The following is a 22287-nucleotide window of genomic DNA, read 5'->3' on the forward strand; positions in this document are numbered from 1 at the left end:
AATAGCTCAATTAGGGACAGTTGTCTTTTCTTTTCAGATGTAAAAATTTTACATTTTTCTCCCAACCTTGGAAACATTTTCTTATAATTGCAATTATACTACAAGGCAGTGATTCATGCTCACACGGTCATTTGTGGTCTTTCAAGGTCAGTACAGTCCCAGTGCCACTAATGCTAAAAAAACCGACATGGGAAATTCAAATAGGCTACAGACGGACTTGGAAGAACCACCATGCTGAATCATCCCGCTGTTCCTCAAGAACATACTCTGGGGTTCATTGCAGAGGGGCCACAGTTCCCAAGCATTCATTATGTGAAGGGAACATAACACAGGGACTTACAATTGATTAAATACTGAAACTGTACAGTTGGGAACATTTAAGACAAACCGCTTACATTCTGAGACAGAAAAAGAACATGAGAAAGCATTTCTTGTGTTTGTGTTTTCACAATGTTTTTCTTGGCTTTTGTTGTTGAACGAGAAAGTAAAATGGCCCCAGTGGGCTATTAAATCTTTGCATTTGAAAACTCATGCTTTGTTATTTGTTTCTGCATAATAGACAGCTATCTATGAAGGAATTTCAATTTCAGCTGTTTCTCAACATTGTGATATTGGCATGTTTTATCACCCCCTTTATCCTGCCCTGTAAAATAAAACCTGCAATAGTTATTTGCATGTATTTACACTCATATATTTCAGTATTTATTGGTACATTAGTTGTAGAGTAGTTTTTACATTGTCACTTGTGGAACATTCAAAGGAAGTTCAATGGTAAATACAGGCCATTCTGCCCTCTAAGGCTCAATAGTTTGCCGCTGTTGATTTCCTTGTGAATTTAGAGGGTGACACCATGTTTTCCAGTTTTGCCTTTCAGTTTTTGGTAACCTGATGGAGCCCATCATGTGAACATGCCAAAGTAGCTCAGTGGAAAGGAGATCGCAGGAACAGTAGCAAATGTAAAGAAATGTCAACAGCTTCAGCAACTTCTCTCATTTTTACTTTCCACAAACACAATCGGTTAAAGGGACCAATGAAAACTGATTAAATAATGCAAAAACAGGAGACATATGGGATAAAGTTATGGCCGAAAGATAAACAACTTCCATTGTTCAAGTTGCTATGTTGATTATCTACCTAGTTTTTTTTTTTTTTTTTCCTTTTATCTTGGTTAGTGTCAGTAACTGTTCAGTGGCTGGATTATCAAGGGACTCTCAGCAAACAGTCAGGAAAGCACCTGAACAAGACACAAGTATAACAACGAGTTATCAGCAATTTGACTATGAAATCAGAAAGGCCATTTTTACAGGGCTCTCTTAAGCCTGGAGGTTGCCAGAGAGGAATGGCAAAAATTCATATGTGGCAGCACTGCATATTACCTGAAATGGACATAGGCGGCCTGTGAGTCTGTGGGTCCCTAAGCAAAATCTTGAAAATGGACCACAAAATAATACATTTTTAAAAACACCTCACTAGGGCCCCTTAACAGCATGGCCCACGGCACTCTCCTTTATGGCCTAATGAACGAGCCAGCTCTGGAGCACCCAGCGTTTTAGAATATTCATACAGTAGGAACAGAGGGCAAGTGAGAATGTATGCAAATTAGCTCACCCACAGGGAGCTGGATTGCGTCATGTGACATCGCTTGAGGTGGTGAAGTTTATGACCGATGCACCCAGACTTGTCCAGACAACCAAACTAGTCTTTTACAATAACTATGGTATTTAATGAAGTCTTCAAGAATGACTTGCCATTCTATGCATTGAATGACTTATACATAGTTTCTGGAGCCTCTCTGGGTCATTATAAATTTGCCAGGTTGGAATCACGGTGTATAGTGATGGCTTGCATTTTTTTAAATTGATGATTTGTACACAAAGAAAGTGGGATTATTAGTATGCCAAGTCAGGATCTGCTACATTAGGATCTCTTGGCCATAGTCAAAGGACCCAGCTCTGGACAGTTAACATGAACAGTTAACAGTTCTCAAACATCTTATCAAAACATAACAGTGGGGATTACAGTAAATATACTGACACATGCTACAAAAATAATTCTGATTGGCAATCAAGACCTAGAGCCCAAATTGTATTTTTCTCATATGCCACGAATAAGCAATATAATGTTCATTTCATTGTATACATCTACACAAGTCATCTTAAAATACTCGAAGTGCACACTACAGGAGGCTGAGAAATGCTTCTATAATCTAATTATAGCATTATATATAGAGCTTATAAATTTCGTTGTTGTGAGTTGGCCAGTGGTATCCTCTGAACATAAATCACCTTAAAAAAAAGCTCTAGGACTTGCTTTCTTGCAATTGTGGGGGTCCTGAGAGAGAGAGAGAGAGAGATCTCCAACTTGACAAATACCCAGTGAAAATATATCTGAATGACACCACTTCCCTGTATTATTGGTTACATGGCTTTTTTATATTCAGTTAGGTAATTGTAGTTCACATCAGGTTGGAAACAGTCAGGAACTCACCATGATTTCATCACTCATGAGTCATTGCAGCAAAGCAGCACCTAATGTTTCAATACAATGGAAGGTACGAATTTACTCCTGTGGTTAGCGCTGGCTGACCTACTTTTAAGGCGCAGGATTTCTGTCAGTCTGAAATTGGCATTGAGAGAATGTTTGACTGTGAAATGTGTACAGTTCTGCCAGCATGTGCAAATTCCCTTTCAAGTTCCTGAATTTTTTTTCCTGTGTACTTTCATTCATTGCTTTTTAAAAGAAATACACATATGCATTCAAACAGTATAATTTCAGTGTTTACAGAGATTAATGCAGTATGTGTAGTGCCTGGTTATATCACCTTGTTCAGTGAGATGACCTCCACGGTCAAAAGCTAAGTGCTGAAAGCTTAAGCTTGCAGATCTTTTACTGCTCTGGTTTAATTTACCCATTGAGCTTCATTTTTACATGTACATTGAATTTATGTATATGTTAATTCCTTTCAACAGGTAGAAGTGGCATGACATTGGTTAATATAAATTTTAATATGCCATGGTCATCTGATTTAAATGAAAGAATCAAACTCAAATGAAAACAAAACGCAAATTTAAATGATCCTATTTGAACAAATGCCCTTTTTGTTTTTGTCAGTATATATAGATATATGGGTAATATGTTAAAAAGTGTGCATCTCAAAGCCTTCAGTGCTTGACACTGCAGTTGCTGCACTGTAGTGGATGTATCACATATTGATTTTTATCTTAAACAAGCAGGTTGTGTAAATTGTGAATGTAAAAGAGGTAAATTGGATAATTGACCTTGTTGCTGTCATACATGCTTCATTGGTAACAGTCTCCGGGCAACTACTCGTGTGTACACCAAACGCAACTGGAGGGTGGAGCTTGAGGTGTCTTTGTAGGGAACTTCAACCTTTGTAGTTTTTGTCAAATTATCACTGTGTTGGGACTTGATCTGAAGTATTCAAAACAAGTTCCATTAGGGATTAAGAACCGTGATCTGGTGTTAATACAATGACTGTATTCAGTTACAAAATTCCATGTGCAAATGTCTGTGGCTCCAGGGCTACAACATGAGTTCTTGCCGTATGTCAAGCCTGCTTGAATGCATACATGTACAGCATACAGCACAGGCCAAAAGTATTAGGCCACCTGTGTTCGTTTTTTTTTTTTTTAACCTTAGGTAGAAAATAATCCAGGTAGTATATGTGCATATATTGAATAAGAAACCAAAATATATTTTTTTCAATTTCTACCTACAATAACACAAAGATAGATTTTACTTAAAGGTAATCTGAGACATAACTTTCCTTGAAATAGCCTCCTTTGGCTTTAATTACATTTAAATTAATTATTGGAAGTCTATCCATATCTATCATTTTGCTAAGTGGGAGGAGGAGGGGTGTGGAAAAAGGTGGAGGGGTAATTAAATTGAGTGAAATCTTATCAACCTTAAGTTTTTTAAAACCCTAGGTAGCCTAATACCTTCAGCCTGTAGTGCAAGTAAAATGCAAGAAATATAGCAAAGAAGAAGGAGTTATTCTTAGATGTGCAGGGCCAAGTAAACATTGTGGAAAGAAGGTTATTCCCAGTGAGAAATTGCGGAGAAGCTTAAGATTTCCAGTTGCAGTGTTCAGTACACACTCAGAAGGGTCCAGCTGATGGGCAATCATGTTAACAGGAGAAGACCAGGAAGATCAAGAGGCAGTAAACGTATATGTTGTGGTGTCTAGCAAAAAAAAAAAGAAAACATTGTAAAATTGCATCACAACTACAGGAAGAACTCAGTGCAACTAGAAAGAAACCAGTTCCCCTGACTACAGTGAAACGGCAGCTAGGCTACGATCTGCTGGTCTAAAGGATGTTTCATTATACGATTAAGTCATTTTGTCTATTACAGCCAAGGTTTTTAAAAAATATCTATTATAGCTATAAGTGGGTGTTCCTAACAACATCCCAGTATTCTTCAACAACCCAGTATTCTTTGCTTGCATGACAAAACATATGCTGACTGCAAAAGTCAAGAAAGCACATATACAACGAACCTTCCTTTACTAATCTGTTACAATTATTAATTACAATTATATTACAGTACTTGTATTGAGATGGCAAGTTACGCCTTGGCGGGGCGGCAAGCCCCATACCTATATAGCACCGAGAGTATGGCACTTTTCATGGTTGTTAACATACAAACACTTCGCGGGTTACATTTTAATTCGTTCATTTAGCTATGTTTCACTTTTCGAGCGCTCCATGACCACGTGACATGCGACTACAGAATCTAAAATGTGACGCGCGTGCGTGGAGTGGGAGGAGTCACCAAGGAAATAGAAAACTAGACGCACAGAGTGTGGTTAACTAGTGTAATTAGCTCTGGATACGCTGTAAGTCATTGAGATACGTTTAACCCGTAGATAACGCGTGAAACGGTTAATTTCACTTGTTTTCATTGTTTCCTACTTTTTTTGGCTCCGTTTTTATTTCGCAAACGATCTGTCGACACAGTGATAGTAAAGCAAGCTACGTTTTTATCCAGAGGGTGTCCGATTTCCCCTCCACCAGAGGCATTGCGATGCCCTCTGATTTTATATCCCTGCTCAGCGCTGATTTTGACGTTAATTCACCAAAATCTCTCTATTCTAAAGGTAAAACATTTTCCTGCTGCTGGGTGTTTGTGTGTTCTTGTGTTTTAACTATCGCTGCAAATGACGCTGTATTGTCTTGTCTATGCAACTGCTGGGTTCTGCTCGGTGTGTCATTCTGTGTTGTGTGTGCGTGGAGGCGTGTTTTGTTTTCTTGCCGTGGTGTCACTGAGTATGAGCGGGGCGCACATCTCCCTCCAGGCACGGCCACGTTTAATTTTTCCCACCGTCCTCAAATAATTAACTTATCGGATGCGAGTTTATTGCTAGCTAACTGCTTTGTTTAGACTAAGAAATGTGGGGTTTTTTGTCACGGTAGCCAGCTTAACGGTCTGATGCTTGAATATATGCAGTAAATAGCTAGACTAACGTTAGTCTCATGTTAAAATGTTTAGATTGCTAGTAGCTAGGAAAGCTAACATTTACTAATTTACCCACATTTCAACTACAGTCCAGCCCTGAAATCACCGGTAAGTCATTGAGAAATTCATCTAGCAGTCTGTTGAACTCTTCAGTTTGTCGTTAGACTAACGTTACCTGGCTAGCTAAAGGGATTGCCAGCCAACGTTAATGGCAGCACAGGTCAGTAAAATTAAAAGTACCTGGCAAGGTCGCAACTGTCACAGTCGTGAAGAGTGTAGACAACAGCAAGCAAAATACAGTGAGGCTCTTTGTGATTAACAACTGGTAGACTATGGTAAACGGCCCGATCTACCTGTGTGTTGTTGTACGTCGTTAGGTAGCAGGTACCTAGGCAGCGAGGTAACTTCACCAACGTTGGCTAGTAATTCAGCTAACGGTTACTAGGCATTTAGATTGCTAACGTTAGCTAACTTAAGTTGCACTGTCAGAGATTAATTCTTAAATTAAAATGATTTGCTCAATCATCATAGACAACACCGCGACACTAATTATTGAGTCAAGATGTTGTACAGTTGGTGATGATATTGCATAATGGATTTAATGTGTCTAGTAGTTATGTGGTCCTCTCGCTTTCACCTAGCTAATATTGTTAACAATGACGTGCTAGCAATTTAGATGCATGCCTGGATCCAGTTTAATGTAATGGTTTGCTGCTGGTTGTAGTTTTGTAATTTGCTTGGGGTTGGATTTGAATCATCGGTACAAATACTGAAAACAAGCGCAAATCCGCAATAGCTGCGACCGCACACGCGCATGAATCCATGTGTGCATGCATCCTCGCACACACCCTCACACAAACACGTGGCCTCTTCTTTGGCTCATGACCAACCTTTCCACAAAATTTTGTGCAAATCTGTGAATCCATTCGGGAGTTATGTGCCTTTTTGTGATAGGCCACGCCCATCGCCATGCCCCCTCTTGGTCAATCGGCTTTGAAAGTTACTCAGCTCTACCTTCGGTCATGACCAACGTCCATGCCAAATTTCAGCCTCCGTTGCGTTGTAGCTAACTCTGGAGATTTGCCATGTCGTAGCTAGTTTGCCCTTCAACAGGACGCATTTAGAGTAAGTTATGTGCAGTCAACGCATTTTCAATTCAATAATGTAGAATATTGCGGAATAATAGAAGATGTTGCTTGTCCCCAAAAACCTAACACTATAGAGTTAACGATTTCCCCATAGCTTTTTTTAATGTACAGGAAATATATAAATCCATGTTGTCTCCTTAGTAAAAATGCTTAATAAACATCAACAAGGCTGGACATATCAGCACGGTGTACGGAAAGCACAATTTAACTTTCCAGTTATGAATGGCGATGCTTTCAGAATCTGAACAATCTTTCTAAACACAATAGGCCTCTGCATTTCTTTCTGATGAGCAAATGTTTTAGCTCCCCAATGTTTTGTCTAAAACAACGTCCTAAAAAGACTGGTGGTACCGGTCGGACGGTCTTCTCTGTAAACTGTGTTTTAAAAATAGTTGAGTTTCTAACTTTTGTATGAAGCAGAGCATATATATGCAGCACAAAGTAGAACTTGCAGTATTTGGTGAAATGACCCACCACTTTCAAAACATTGGCCTTCCACCAGAGGAGCAAAGTCCTGTAGCATTCAGGTACTGGGCTGGGTTCAGGCTAGGATGCAGGCACACAACACAAATAATGCTGGCAAAAGGAAAAGATGGGTTTTACTTGATAATCCATGCTAGGTTCTTCTATTAAAGGTTGATATCTGAAATTGTGGAAGGAGTATGGATGCTTTTTGGCTGCAGACTGGGGTTGCAGGTTTTAAGGTCTTTGAATTAAAACTGGTGCATGTACTTGCTTGTTCCTGCAGGCAGTGGTAAGGTGAGAGCACAATTTCCCATGTGTTTCAACAAAGAGCACACATAAGGGGGGGGGGGTATTTCACTAAAATGTGGTTGGTGAGCTTACAGTACTGTAAGCCTGACCAGGTGTACACGGATTTGATTGAAGTTGCCTAAAATCCAAGAACGTGCTTTGCTAATATTAAGTGGGGTGTTACTTCTGAATCATTTTCTTGAAGTCATGTTCTGGTTGGAGACAGCCAATCTGAACTGTATTTCAATTTCAATCAAGTAATTGAATTGAAGACTACCTGGTTAGTGACCCTCAGATCTGCAGTTCAGCCAAAAGAGGGCGTGGGACTGATGTGCAGTTAGAATTTGGTCCCATCTCCGCATAGTTCTGCAGTTCGGCTGTGGAACTCATGGAATGCTGTAGGCTGAAATAAGTCTTGTATTACATGAACCCACCAGTCCAGTGAGAGGAATCTATTGGATTTAAGAATACGCTACATTGATATTTTTTTGGAGAGGCAGTGGTATAGTAAAGTACGGAAGAGGATTAGGGTCACATGTGAAAATATTTTTTGAGTTCTGACTTTAGTCAGAATTCTGAGATTAAAGTCAGAATTCTGAGAATAAAGTCAGAATTCTGAGAATAAAGTCAGAATTCAGAGTTCTTTAATCTCAGAATTCTGACTTTAAAGTCAGAATTCTGACTTTATTCTCAGAATTCTGACTAAAGTCAGAACTCAAAAGAAAATTGCACGTGGCCCTAATCCTCTTCCGTAGTAAAGCACCATGCTTAAAAGGCACATAACAGTTTTGAAGTACACAGCTTAGAACTTTGGTGCTATAGCCTCATTGCTGTCCATGACAAATCTTTAGTTTTTAGGCACAGACAAAATGAATACACTTGGGCATTAACACTGGACTGTCATTTGAGAGGTCCCTGGCTCACTGTAGAGATGATAGTGGTACAGGTCACCCTAACAGCTGTGATGACAACAACATCAGCCCATCTCTGTCCTCAGTGAAAGCCCCTCAGAAGTTTTTGCTAGTGGACAACTTTCAAATATTGGGGCTGTAAGCTCTGCATGTCTAACGATACTTTAACACGTTGTTTGAGAGAAATGGCTCTTCTCCATTTTCCCAACTTCTGTCATCCGTGCCTAACTGGATTGCTTTATTGTAGTGCTGGTATCTGGCTTTATATTCAATTTCCTGTACCCCAGAGGAGTTTAATATAGTCCTCCTTCACCTCTGGAGGATCTACTGTCTTCAGACCTTTGTATCTCATGGCTTCAGGCATTCCAATAATCTCGCAGGAATCCATGGGAAGAGAACATGAGATGTAGACATGAGATTAGAATCTCAGTAGTGCTGCTGCTTGATTTAACTTTAGAAAAAAAGGTAGGCCTACATTTTAACCCTCCTAAGAAGTGACTGCTTTCAGTCATGCTCACTATAATTGAAAATATTTTACATTTACATTTACTGCCATTTATCACAGTAGAAGTTTACACTGCTATAGTGGAGTTTAGGCTACATTGCTGAACAGTGCTTTAATGATTCAGAGAGCAAGGCCCTATAACGTAGCAAGTATGAATCACTACAGAACTCTCGCTAGAGATGTCTGTCACCAGTTCAGGCAATTTACTAATCAAACCTGGTTCCTTCACAGTATTTGAAGTTTAAAACATCTGCAGTGGGTGTAGTGTAAATATTTAGCTCCTTTATCGGAAAAGTCTTGGTTGAATAACCAGTTTTCTTTCATCAGTACGCCCAATACTGCATGCACATTACATAAGGAATAATCTTGCATTTAATCCGCAGCCGACTGCTGCTGTGCTGTTGTTGTTGAGGTATTTTTAAGCACAGCTATTGAGCGAGTCAGTCAGTGGTCCCTGTTGCCCTCTGTTGCTAGTTACCGCTGGTGCTGCTTTCCAAGCCAGAAGCTTGAGTGCTGCCTCTGCTTCTTGAGTCGAATGAGAGGGTTTTCAGTCCGGCATGTTGGAACTTTGTGGGGGGAGAGCATGGCGATTTGCGTTCGACCTTTCCCGACTGCCGTTTGTCATGTCTCGGAGCCCCAACAGAAGTTTGTTTCACTGTGTTTTTTTGAAGTCCTCGAGAGAATTCGAGAGTAAATATTAGCTGTAAGCCTCGCGGCTTCATTCCGAGCACCGCAGGCCGAGCCCAATTCGGTTCCACTCCTTCAGGCTTTCTGACATTCGGCCTCTATAGGTAAAGGGACTTCAGTTACCTTTTACATTACATTACAGGCATTTAGCAGACGCTCTTATCCAGAGCGACGTACAACAGAGCGTCGTACAAGCCCTTTTACAAGGACAGGTGTGCAAACAGCTTAAGTGCTTCATCTGTTATGCCCCTTAATTTATTTTTTCTAATTAGGTTCATCTGTTTAAAGAGGGTGGAGAAAATGCTTGCCAGCAATATTTAACAAAACCCTTCGTATGAAGGAAAGAATTTAATTATGTTGTGTTTTTACCTGAAGAAATGGTTGATTTTTGCATCACTTTGGAAGCAGGGACGGCACATTCTGTATGTGGTCTTGATGTTTATTTTGGGACTTGAAAGGATTCTGGGATTGGTTGCATTGCCATGCTGCTCTTTTTTGTTGGGAGTTGTCTCATGTGTTCCTGTGGGAAAGGTAAAGGTGGGGCTGAATGGTTTGTTTATGGGTCTGATTGTTGCCCCGTTTGTGCTGCCGTCAGTCCCGCTCACAAAGAAGGAGATTTATGGGCTCACAACGTGCCATCAGGCAGAACGGTTTCTCACTGTTGGCATTTATTCACTGAGGAATGGCCTGCTCGGGTTTCTGGCTTTTCCTCCAAATCAGAATGCGCTGGTTTCTGCAGGGCCTGCCTGAACAATTGTTGTATGTCTGAGAACTGGACTTCTCTTGCTTTTTGTTTTGTTTTTTGTTTTTTTGACTGGAAACTTATATGGTGTTTTTATTTCACTAGAACAAGGACGGGCAACCTTAGTCCTGGAGAGCCGCAGGGTGCAGTTTGGTGGTTTGTGTTTGCACCATAAACTCAGCCACCAGTACAGACCCAAGAAACCAGGTGAGGTGACAAAAGAGAGAGGGCCGTTTCTATTGGCGACGGCAGCAGTCCGGCGCAGGGCCTGGCTTCTTACGGGCAGATGATGGGTTTTAAGAGGCTGCGTTCTTGTGCTTCTTCTTGATAGACTTTTTTGTCCTCTTAGTGATAGTGATAGCATTAAGGGAATATGTAGAATAAAAAATTTAAAAAAAGCATTTCAAATGGACTTCATGCTGTGTCATGTTGCCCGGGGTTATTTACAGTTTAGCTGCTCGTCTTTATATTTAACTTGATCACTTGTCACCATCACATGCCTAGTGAGAAGTGACAGTTTGTGGCTGGCTTCCAGTATGTTTTAGAATGTTCAGCCTGCCTCTGAGTGTAATTGCCTTCAGCTCTCTACCCCCAAGACTGCTAGGATCATCCCGTGGATTGTACGGCCACTTTCCCTGGATTTGTTCCTGATAAACCCAATCCCTTCCTGTTTGCATATTATGCTTGCATGTTCTGACCCGTTACTGGGTTTTTCAACCACTTTTCTTTTAAGGCCTCACTTTTGCTTTATTCCCTAGTTTCGGATGGCCACTGTAAATTTGAAGGCTGTCCCATGGCCGTCATGTCGTATGACAGTTAGCCTAGCGCCACTGTGTACTGCCTGAGCTGCACAGCCGTTGGGCTAGAGGACGGCATTTCTTTGTCACCTGCTGCAGGCAGACCGCTGATGCCTGATCGACCAGAGGACTCACTGTTGAGGCAGGGAATGCCCTGCTGACTTAGCCCCTCCCTCCCTGGGAGATTCTAAGCCAGTTAAGCTTCCCCTCCTGTCAGGAGGTAGCACCGGCATGGTCAGGACTGGATTCTGGACTCAGGGTTCAGTATCTCACTTTTTGTGTTGGGAGTTGGGGCTTGGTCATGCGGTCCTGGATTGACCTTTATTTTCAATTCGTTTGTTCGTTTGTTCATTCGTTCGTTCATTCATTCATTCATTCATTCATAAAATTTTGGGTAGGAAGCTCCAGGAGCTTCGCTGTCTACTTGACATGACATAACTGTGGTCATGTGACATTTCCTGAGTGGGGACTGTGTTTACGATGATTTTAATGATTTTTATGTAGAATGGTGCTCTGAGCTGGCTGTGTGTTCACGCTGTGTGTTTTCCCTTCTCTCACCGAGACTTTGAGCACCTTTCAATGTTCCCAGGCTGTCAAAAGGCAGCCTTATCAATGAGGGCTAGCAGTGATCCGTGGCAGCTATTGTCAGCGCCATACAAAACGGCTGGTAGTTTAGGATGTGTTTATCATTTTCTGTTTTATTGGCTTCTGACAGCAAAAATGCTCTCCCTCCCCCCAAGTCGTGCAAGTGGAAAAACCCTGGATGACAGCATGGCTTTGGCATTCAGCAGCAGGAATGATTTGTTCCTGCATCATCCTGAACAAAAGCTGAAATTGATCTCCTTTTTTTGCACCTTGATTGTGCAATTCTTGTGCAACTAGAGGTTTACGTAATCTTAATCTGAGATTCAGAGGGGGCCTTGATTGGACGAGAGTGGATTTGATTGGACTGTGTTTAAACCTATCCTTCCTGACCCCTAGCTGGCATCTACAGACTGGTAATAAAGCAAATCCACAATTTATTAAAAAATAGTCCACAAACATACCACAAATTCGAGGTCAGCACCTGCAACAGACTGCATCGTTGGCCAGAAGTATTTGAAGAGTTTGAAAAAGCGGATATCTATTAGAGGCTCCATTTTTATGTTTATAAAGTGTTGGTTTGCTCAAAGCTGGGGTCCTAAACAAAGTTATGCCCCCACTGGAGGTCATGTAAGTTCATTGAAAAAGCGAGTTTAGTGTTTTGCATATTCTTTCTTATTCCGCATCAACATTCTATTTTCCACTCGTCCAACAACTTTTCAGCAAGACCTAGCAAGTTTGGCTAGTAGTACAACCAGTTGCTTGCGCTTTTTGTCCAAAGCGTGCAGATGTTTATGATTTCACATCAGATAATTTTCCATTGATTAACCGGTTCGGAATGTGAACAACACCCTTGCAGATGCAAGCTTCAATTTCCGCTGCCGCTGCCGTTGGTACAGACTCTCTCTCTCTCTCTTTTGCAAAGCTTCTAATGGACGAATTCTCAGTCAGGGTGATGTTTGCAGCAGTAACGTTGGCAACAGCAAAGAACTAATATTTGCTTTCAGTTATAATTCCTACCATGCACGCCATGCAGCGTTGAAAACATTATCCAAAATTTGCAATTTGGAGAGTTTTTGGGAAAAATGCTTGCAAAATTTCTCTGCTTTTAGTTATCTATATATATATTTTTTTGCAGTGGTGGGAAAGAGGTTGGGAGTAAATTTCTTATGATAATTTTGATGCTAGCTCGTGAAATAAATAGTTGCATTTTTATCTACATATTGTGTATACCATGAATAAGGCTTCATTTAAGATAGTACACCCAGGTGAACATTACCTTCATAAATGCTTCGGGGGAAAGGGTTAACAAGGCAGGCCAGACCCAATTGGACTCTTTTATTTGTTAATCTATTCATTTCAGGGATAAGCATTTAGAAGCTCTTCTCATTTTGCAGTGCCTCTGGGTGTCGAGTCCAGCCAACATTTGTACCCTTTTTTTTCACACAGCATGTTTTGTTGTTACGGGGACTAAATTTGAAATTAAAACCACATCCTGCTTCATACAATGCATTCCACTTGTATAAAGTAGGTTGTTAAATGCTCGTCTTACAACTGAAAATGATTTATGAATATATTTCTTGAATGAACTCGGTCTAAGATTTATCTCATTTTTGGGTGAAGTTGCCTCTAATGCTTTACACACACAAATCCTGTCACAGGCAGATGTGCATTTCTTTATGAGCATTTAATTATCATGCATGTTGGTCTGGTTGGTTTATATACTTATTGAAACTAAGAACAAAGGTAGAATATCTGGGAAAGTACCACTTCTCTGAGCATTGTTCCTCATTCACGAAACATGTGTACGATCACAAGAACATTTCGGCATTCATCATTTCTTTCTTATCTGAATTTGTTCATGGCTGTTTTTTATGCTAATGACATGAACAGGGTTACGCATAAAATTAACAAACCGCCAGCATTCATCATCTCATACACATGGGATACGCGCAAAAACAAAGGTCTGCACACGTGTCATAAATCCCATACTGGTTTTTCATGGGAACATTTTTAAGAACAAAAGAAAGAATAATTCAAGAATAGTTTTGCGAATGAAGCCCATTGTGTCTGTTTTACATTTTCCTCGGAAACAGATTTAGTCATTAAAGATTTTTCAGAAGTATTTGAATTAAAAAATCTTTTTGAATGCTTCCATTTTTATTTGCCGGTTTGCCATGGACCATGAACTCAATGCCCAAATTCCAAGCTGTTAATAGGCTATATCTATAAATGATTTCTCCTTCTGATCATTCAGATCTCATGTTCATTGCAGATGTGAAAGTCTCTGAGTAGGGTCCATGAATTTTGTCAGGAGGCGTTACAGTATTCTTTGGAATTACATGAACCGGTTGGTTTTTGTCCATGATGAGCACACTGGAGCACACCAGCATGGGTGTACTGCTGCTTTGTTTTTCCACATGCAGATGTTCTCTCTTAATCCCTCCCCCTTTCCCACCCTGACCGCGCTGAGCCTAACAGGGGGGATCCTGTTCTTTCATGAACCAGAGATCACGTGACACCACTCTGTGATGCAAGCAGGTCTATGGGGGTGGAGCCTATCACGTGGGCAGCTGCCCTCTCTCTCATGAGACCCCGGGGATGCTGCATGTGTTTATTTTTAGGGTGTCATGTTGTTTTGAATAAACATTCTCCAGAGTAATTAATGATTGGATAATATAATAATAATAATAGTCATAATAATAATAACGTTAAACCATTGCTCAAAGGGTTTTTCAAAAGGATAGAGTGTGTGCATGCACATATGGAGGCGTGTCCTTGGCAGAGGCCACAGGATGATGTCATTATTATTCTTATGTCATAAGGCTCCCTCATTCAGGAAGCCTTACAGTATACACACTGTGAGCGTCTGAACACAAAGACAGATCTGTGCGGTAGATAAGCAGTGGTGCTTCATCGACAGCGGTGTTAAATGCCCAGTGGCTGTGCTGGCTGTTCCTTGCAGAGGTCTCTTATTCCAAATTCCCATTTTTTTTTTTTCGCCGAAGCATGTGTGCTTTATCATTAAGCGCTTCACGGAATCGATCTCCACACGTGAATTTGTAGCCGCGTTCTCAGGATCTTCACTTGACTTTGTAAAACTTTGGTTAAATGCATTATTTTAGCACCTGGTTTCTTGTAGACTCTACTATGATGCCCTAGAACTTCATGAGTTTTGAGTTGTTTTTCCACTCTGCATTTGGGGACAGGAGTGCGATTGGGAGAATCATCTGTCATATTCTATCGAGTCTGTAACGTATAGCCTACACTCAACTGCTGAATGCTCTTGAGACAGGGCCTCAATCAGTCTACTGTATGTGTGACTGTGGCTGACTACCCTGTGACTGATGAGGTTGGTCACTGCATACACACACACACATGAACGCATGCTCACACGCGCATGCACGCACACACACACAATCACACGCACGTACACACCCATCTCTAAGCATGCACACAGAAAAGCAGGGGTGGGTGGGTGGGGATTAGTGATAGGCCTACCCTTTTTCTTAACCTTTAGGATTAGGGTGGACTTAGGAAGAGGCTTAAATTTAAAAGAAATTAGCTCTTTCATTTACTGTTTTCTAAGCCCGCATTCCACTGTGGCTTCATCTCATGAGAGAGCTGCGTATCGACACCAGCTCTTCCCTTTGTTTCTTAACCTCCTGAGCTTTTCTGTCTTTTTTTTCCATTTCATAATTGGAGACCCCTGCATGCAGGCTGAAACGGGCAGGCCTGAGTTCTGTGTGCTTCGTTTCTCCCCCCCCAAGGGCAGATATAGATGGGCCTCTTTTCTCTTTATTTGTTCTGAAAATGTCTGAGTGTGTGGGGTGGGGTTGGGGGTGTGTTTGCCTCTCGAGAAGAGTGTGTGGCCAGGTAGCAGGGCGTGTCCGTCGGGCAGGACCGTGGAGGAGGAGGCGTGGTGTGAAAGAGGCATTGGGGTCAGTATTAAGGGCAATGTCCCGAAGGTGACTGATATATAACTGAAGTGAATGCGCGTGCCTTTGCCAAGCGGCTCCCTTGCTGAACCCTCTGGCTCTGTGTCTCCCAGCTGGGTCATGTGATCCGCTCATTTCATTCACGGCATGCACTGCAGCACATTATTCTTCCCTGACTGTCTACAGAGCAACGCTTTCTCCATTTAAAGAACCACACAAGGAATTTCTTGTGTGGCTGAATTGCAGAATGGCGTTCATTTAAAGCGAGGTAGGGATCTGAGCCATCAACAGTTATTGGCCTTGGTGAGTAGCAAGGGAAGGCATGCTAATTAGTTCTCTAATATTTTTTTGTTGTTGAACACAATGGAAAAATGTCAAAGCACAGCAGGCATTTGTTTGTGTGTGCGGGAGGTGTGGCCTCTGGGTTCACAGCCAGTAAGATGTCATGTTTCAGGATGTGGTTGGTGGTGTTCGTAGGGTGTAAGAGATCGAGGGCTTGTTTGCTCTTACACCACCTCTTCCAGTCGGCTTATCTCTGGCAGCAGGATCTGCAGTCTTATAAAGTCATAGACGCCAGTCAGCTCAGCCTTAAAGCAATGTGAAGACTGCAAGATGCGCTCGATATGAGAAGAGAACTGAACTGCTCATGATGCTGCATGCCTGGAATTTGATTCACTCCGCATTCCATTCCCCCTCTTCATTTAGTATTGAAATATTGTCTTATGCATATATTCTTAAGTTGCAGTGAGTTTTATTCTTCGCTTGAGATATTTCCAGGTACTGAAGTCCCTCCTCAGGCCTTCGCTGGGATTATTTGCTGGGATTGTTTGCAGGGACACTGTGGATTGGGGCGACGTAGCTCAGGAGGTAAGAGCGGTTGTCTGGCAGTCGGAGGGTTGCCGGTTCGATCCCCTGCCCTGGTCCTGTCGAAGTGTCCCTGAGCAAGACACCTAACCCCTAATTGCTCCCAACGAGCTGATTGGTACCTTGCATGTCAGCCTTTCACTGTTGGTGTGTGAGTGTGTGTGTGTATGGGTGAATGAGAGGCATCAATTGTAAAGCGCTTTGGATAAAAGCGCTATATAAATGCAGTCCATTTACCATTGACCATTGGGGGGGGGTTCTGTGTTCCTCGCTGTCTTTGTCCTTTGGGGAAATCGATCGCTGTTGCGTCTCCTTCCTGTTAGTGAATTTATGGGCGCTGCGCGGACGTGGGCAGGCAGTGACTTCGTCACACGTGTGCTGTGCGAGACGAGACGAGATGCGCCGCGACGCACCGTGACACGCCGTGACGTGTCCGACTGGCTGTGGGCTCCAGCTCCCCGCAGGCCAGCCGAAACCCTGCCCCTCTGAAGGGGAAGGAAGTGTGTAATCATGACCCCTGCGTCCACAGCCTTGAGCAGTGGGCCTGTCCTGTCTCCCGCAGCCTGAGGCCTCTGCAGTGCTTCTGCAGCCTGTGTCAGTCTGTGTGAGCCGCTGGGGTGGGGCGGGGCGGGGCTGGGCTGGGGGGGGCGGGGTCTCCTGCTGCTTCAGTGTGTGGTCGCCCAGGAAACACAGAACGTGGGTGTTAATGTGGGCGTGCTGTGTGCTCTGCCCAAGAGGAGTGGGAGGTAACTGGAAACGTGTAATGCTATGTGCAGTATGTCTGCCATGTGCTCTGAGGGCTTTAACATGTCAGTAGGGATTGCACAGTCATGACGTGGTGCAAACCTTCAGACATGTTCTGTATATTTGCATTTCATCATTGGGGACTGGGGGTGGGGCAGGGAAGGTAATGTAAAGGAGAAGAAGAGCCATTAAAATGGGGCAAGAATTCTGGGAAATGTAGACCAGAGGTGTCCATTCCTAAAGTTGGGTCGGTGAAGCATTGCGTTGATGAACACATCTAGCTCCAGGAGGTGATAAATGCTCTGTTGACTCAAGTGTAATAGCATGAAGGAAGGGGGAAGGGGAAGAAGCCACAGCCGACAAGTTCTTAAATATCCTTGTTTTGCTTATAGCACACTGTGACTGACACTGACATGAGTTATGATGGGGAATACTGACAGTACGGGTGAACTTACTCAAACCATGCAATCCGATCCCCCCCGTACGCCGTCCCGTAGACTATGTAGTCCACGAGCAATGTATTTTCCTGTAAATAATGGCAATAATTAATCCATTTTAAGTTTTATGAGCTTGTCCTGACCCAAAGAGAACCCATGTGTAATTTCTGATCTAAGGTCTGCTGCAGGCATCAAAATGGTTAATGGTTTACTAACCAAAAAAATAAAACAAGGGGGCGCCTCCCCCTGAATGAAATTATTATCTTTTCACATTGTTTGCATATAAGCGTTTGACTTTGTTTAAGCGTTAAAGATGTAGAATTACACAAGACGATGGCCCTACCTGTTTTTCCAGCTGTAATCTCAAGTACAGCCCGTCTGTGTAATTGACTTTCTGCTTTGGCCGTGTGAGGCCAGGGGTTGAGGTGTTTATGTGCTTCTGAAACCACTGCTAAGCAGTTGCTGCACAAAATTGTGCCTGTCTTTTTTTTTTCTGACTCTTGCTTTCGCACTCTTGCGTGTGTACGGTGCTCTGGCGTAGCTTAGCCTAGCATTTCCTGCTCTGCCACTTCTTTAAAATTGCACATTTATGGATTACGGTCCTGCAGCTGTCGTGACTTCTGCTCTGCATGTTTTCCTCGCTAACGCATTCCTTGGCGGAATTCCGCGGCTGCTTCTCTGTACGATAAGGCCCTTTTGCCGTTTGTGATTCTCGTTTGCGTTTTATTGCCGTTCCTCGTGTCCCCCTCGGCCTCGTTGGCGGACCGCCGCTGTGTTTTTCCCGCCGATCCCGTTTCATCTGGGCTCGTTGCGCGGCGGGCTGGGTGAACAGCCGGGCGCCTGTCCTCCAATGCCGCCCCTCCGGGCTCGGGCGCGAGGGGCGGCGGCGCTAAGCGGCTGGCTGGGTGCCCGGCACGGTTGTCTGCTTGGACGTCGTTCAGAAGGGACGGAGTCCCGCCAAACGGTCTCCATTCAGACCGGCTGCTCTGCCTGGGCTGCCGGCCGGGGCTTTGCTGGCGATGAATCCCTGGCGGACCCTGGCTCTTCCGGGGGTTAATTTTCAGGCCCAGGCCTCGCGTTGCAGGGGCTGACTGAGTGGCCTCAGTGAGCACTGGGCTGCCTGTGCCGTTGGTCCCTTTGGGAGCGGGTTTGGTAGGTGGCGGTTGGTGCAGGCCTGTTGTTGGTGTGTCTGTCTGTCTGTCTGTCTGTGTTTATCTGTCTTTCAGTCTTTCTTCTGTCTCTCTCTGCGCGAAATGCTCGGTGCTTTCTTTAAACGCACCGAAAACTCATCTGAGGAGCGCTTAGCCTCCCCTCACCTCACACCCCCACACTTTCCAGAACCTCCCGCTGAACAGACGGGTCAGGACGTGGACCTTCGGAGGGATCTACCTGGGCTCTTTCGACCTTAATGTGACCTGCTGAAAGCCCTCCGGCTCTGTCCCTGCGTCACCGTTCGGCCGAGGTGACGCACCGAGCATGTGCACACACACACACACACGCGCACACACACACGCAGTACCTACTGTCTGGCTCTCTGATCCAGATTTGCGAGCCCGGCGGTGCTGAGCGATCCCCGTTGAAGCTGTCCGTGCGCTGAGGACCTTGTGCCACAGCCCGTTGCGTAACTCACATTCCTGCCTTTTACATGCCTTCCCCCTGACTCACCTGTGATGTCACAGAAGGGGCTTGTAGGTATGGCCAATGGCAGTGATGATACGTAAGCTCTGTCTCTCTCATGTTCACAATCTCTGGTTATTTTTCCTCGTGAAAATGGACTTCAGACAATAATGCGTTTTGAAGTCCTTTTGCGAATTGACTTAATGCATTTCTGCCAATTACAGTCTTTTCACCAGATTTTAAAGTGGATTCGCCTTTTTAGGTTCTTAAAACGCCCAATGAAGTTCGTCAGAGGGATTACTGACCTTCCTTCGCGGTTGGAAGCACTGATACATTCCACTTTCATTTTAGTGGTCAAATAGGCAAATCTGAAAAAAAAGATGTTTGGCTTCTGTCAGCGTTTAGAGTTGCCCAAGTCCCCACTGGCGTGCACCGCCCCCAGGAAGCTGGGCAATGACTGTTTATATTTTGTGTACGGGCCCCTCGTCCTGCAGGCTGTTTGCTGTGATCATGCGGTGTTTATAAGTGCGTGTGTTCTGGAGTAGATGAGTCCTCTCAGTAGATGAGGTCTTTGCCTGCTTACTGTTTGCGCTGTTATAGCCGTGTGAGATTCTGCCATTCAGCTGGGGATAGTGCCGTTTCCATCAGATCGCCCTTAGGCCTGGTCTGTTTGTTTGATAGCGCTGTGCGCTCTTCTGGAAATTTCTAATGAATCAGCTGCAGACATGCTAAAGCCTTAATTAGATCTGGGGCTAAATCCTCTTTGCCTGATTAATACGCTAAAGGTGCAGACTGAAACGGGACTGAAGGACGTGCCTGACGCGCTCGCTGGACTGGCGGACAAGGAAGATAATGAGGTCGAGTGAGGGCACGGTTTCGCCGGTGGAGAAGTGCACTCCTGGGAAATGATGTTGAACTGCCCCCGCCACGTGCACACACATACACGCATGTACACACACACACGCACGCATTCAGCGTTAAGAAATAAAATTTGAAGAGATGGGCACAATTTGTCGCCCCTCCTCCTCAAGCTAAGAATGCCTCAGGGCAAAAATAGCTGTGCCTATTACGAGTTATTAAGGCCAATTATTTTATCGGCTTAACCCAACACACTTATCACCAATGTCAACAGACAACACTTAAATAAAAACCAAGGGAAAACACACAAAGATTTGGAACGCGTTCTTATGGCACCGATGTTTATTTTGAACCATCTGAACACAACCAGTCTCTCCACTGGGCCTTGGGAGTGATGCTTGCTGCTGTTACATATAATCAGTGATGGCTGGTATTTCAGTGCTCTTGTATATAATGTGCAGTGATGGCTGGTATTTCAGTGCTCTTACAGGCTATATAATGTAAAGTGGTATTTCAGTGCTGTTATGTAGCCTATAATGCACAGATGGGTGGTGGACTGTTTAAGTAAATAATAACAGTTCCACTTGGTGAGCTGTGACAGAAGGGCTGTGTTGTTGTTGTGTTGCTCTTGTTTTGGTGGAGGCGGGAGAAGGGGCGTCTGGCAGTGGGCGGGTCGGTGAAGCGCCGGCGGTTGAGCCGGTCGTCGGTCTGGTCCAATCAAATCGCTGTTTCCCACCAGCGGTCTAAATGCCTGCGGTGGGCGCGTGGGGTGAAGTGTTAAAATGACACTGCTCTGCTAATGGAGAGCCAGGGCTGAACTGGTGACCCCAGTACCCGGCCTCGTGGGCGACGAGTGTGCAGGGATCAGACATCTGGGCTGAGCGGGAGGATGTTTTCAGGGCCCCTGGCCTGTGTGCGTGAGAGATTGAGAGAGAGAGTGTGTGTGTGTGTGTGTGAGAGTGCGTGAGTGAGAGGGTGTACATATGTGGTTAAACACCCTTGGAGCTGGCTTGTGTAAACAGCAGGAATTCCATAGCGTTTGCTCCTGCCTCTGTTGCGGCTGGGGGGGGGTGTCCACTGACACTCTCATTTGTAGGTTGCACATGCAGGTCAGCAGAAGATGAACACACTACACACTCGTTTCTGTCGTACAGTACAGATGTTCAGTTCTGTGGATTAGCCCCACCCTTCACAGTTCCTTCATTAACACTGTTTGAAATGCAGTTCTTCCAGCAAAACGGCAAAAACATGGTGTTTCCTGGCATTTGGCCCATCAGTTGCAGAGCATGTCTGTTTATCTCTCTCTCTCTATCTCAGTTATCCTTGGCAGCTATCCGATTAGGCCCACTTTAAAAGACAGTGAAACCCCTCCAGGCTTTTTTCCCCCCTCTTTCTTATGACATTGCCCTCTCAATAGAGGGGGGCGAGGGGGATTGCGAATGTCAAGCTGTGAGGGGATTGGATTATTTTCCTTTTGGATGAATGTGGTTGGCTGGAGAAGGGAGGAGTTGTGGAAGAAGGTTAATGAGTACTCAGCTGCTGCTTATGGTAAATGCTGCAAGTTTCTCAATGAGCCAGGGAAGTGTGTGTGTTTGTGGAGGAGGAGGAGGAGGGAGGAGGAGGGAGGCTGGTAAGAGAAAGGGTTGCACAGTCATGACTGGAAAGAACTGTCCTCAGAATTAAAATTGGAAAACTGGAGTATTTTGTCATTGTTGCCAGTCTTTTTTTGTGGAATAAAAAAAGATTGAAAGAATAAAAACAGGACAACCTTGGGTTAAAGTCAATTAGCTCTATAATTTTTATTATCAGTTTGAGGATTTGCTTCCTTACCTGAGCCAATCAAACGTTAGCCTCTGAACGTTTCCTCACAACTATCATATATATGGATATCTATCTATCTAGGCTATATCAAGAATGTGTACATTTTGCCATATTTCAAACTCTAAAACCCCTCTCCACATTTCTCTTGGCTCTGCCTACCACCCCCAGTAACCAGCTTTGGGTGCAATTTATCCCACCTGTGACCATAACTGCAGTGACTTATGAGAATCCGTGAGACTATATACAAGGCATTCCCACAGTTTCAGGTTGCTCATCGTGGAGCACCATGCCCGGTTGGTTTGAGAGCAGGAGGAGCTTGCCGAGCTGCGTCATCACCGCAGATGTTCAGCTCCCCGTGAAAGGCGGATAATATAATCGCATTGTCCACTTCGCTGCATCTCT

The 22287-nt window shown here is 43.8% G+C and overlaps 1 protein-coding gene across 1 annotated transcript in view; it reads left to right on the forward strand.

Annotated features, from left to right (window-relative positions):
* LOC118227759 (nuclear factor of activated T-cells 5-like) overlaps positions 1 to 22287 on the forward strand; it is a 63777-nt gene that overhangs the window by 6168 nt on the left and 35322 nt on the right. Inside the window, 1 exon segment of the mRNA XM_035418609.1 lies at positions 10333 to 10434. Within this exon segment, the coding sequence (XP_035274500.1) occupies positions 10333 to 10434 (102 nt within the window).

The sequence above is a fragment of the Anguilla anguilla genome, chromosome 5, assembly GCF_013347855.1.
Source record: "Anguilla anguilla isolate fAngAng1 chromosome 5, fAngAng1.pri, whole genome shotgun sequence".
NCBI classification, from domain to species: Eukaryota; Metazoa; Chordata; class Actinopteri; order Anguilliformes; family Anguillidae; genus Anguilla; species Anguilla anguilla.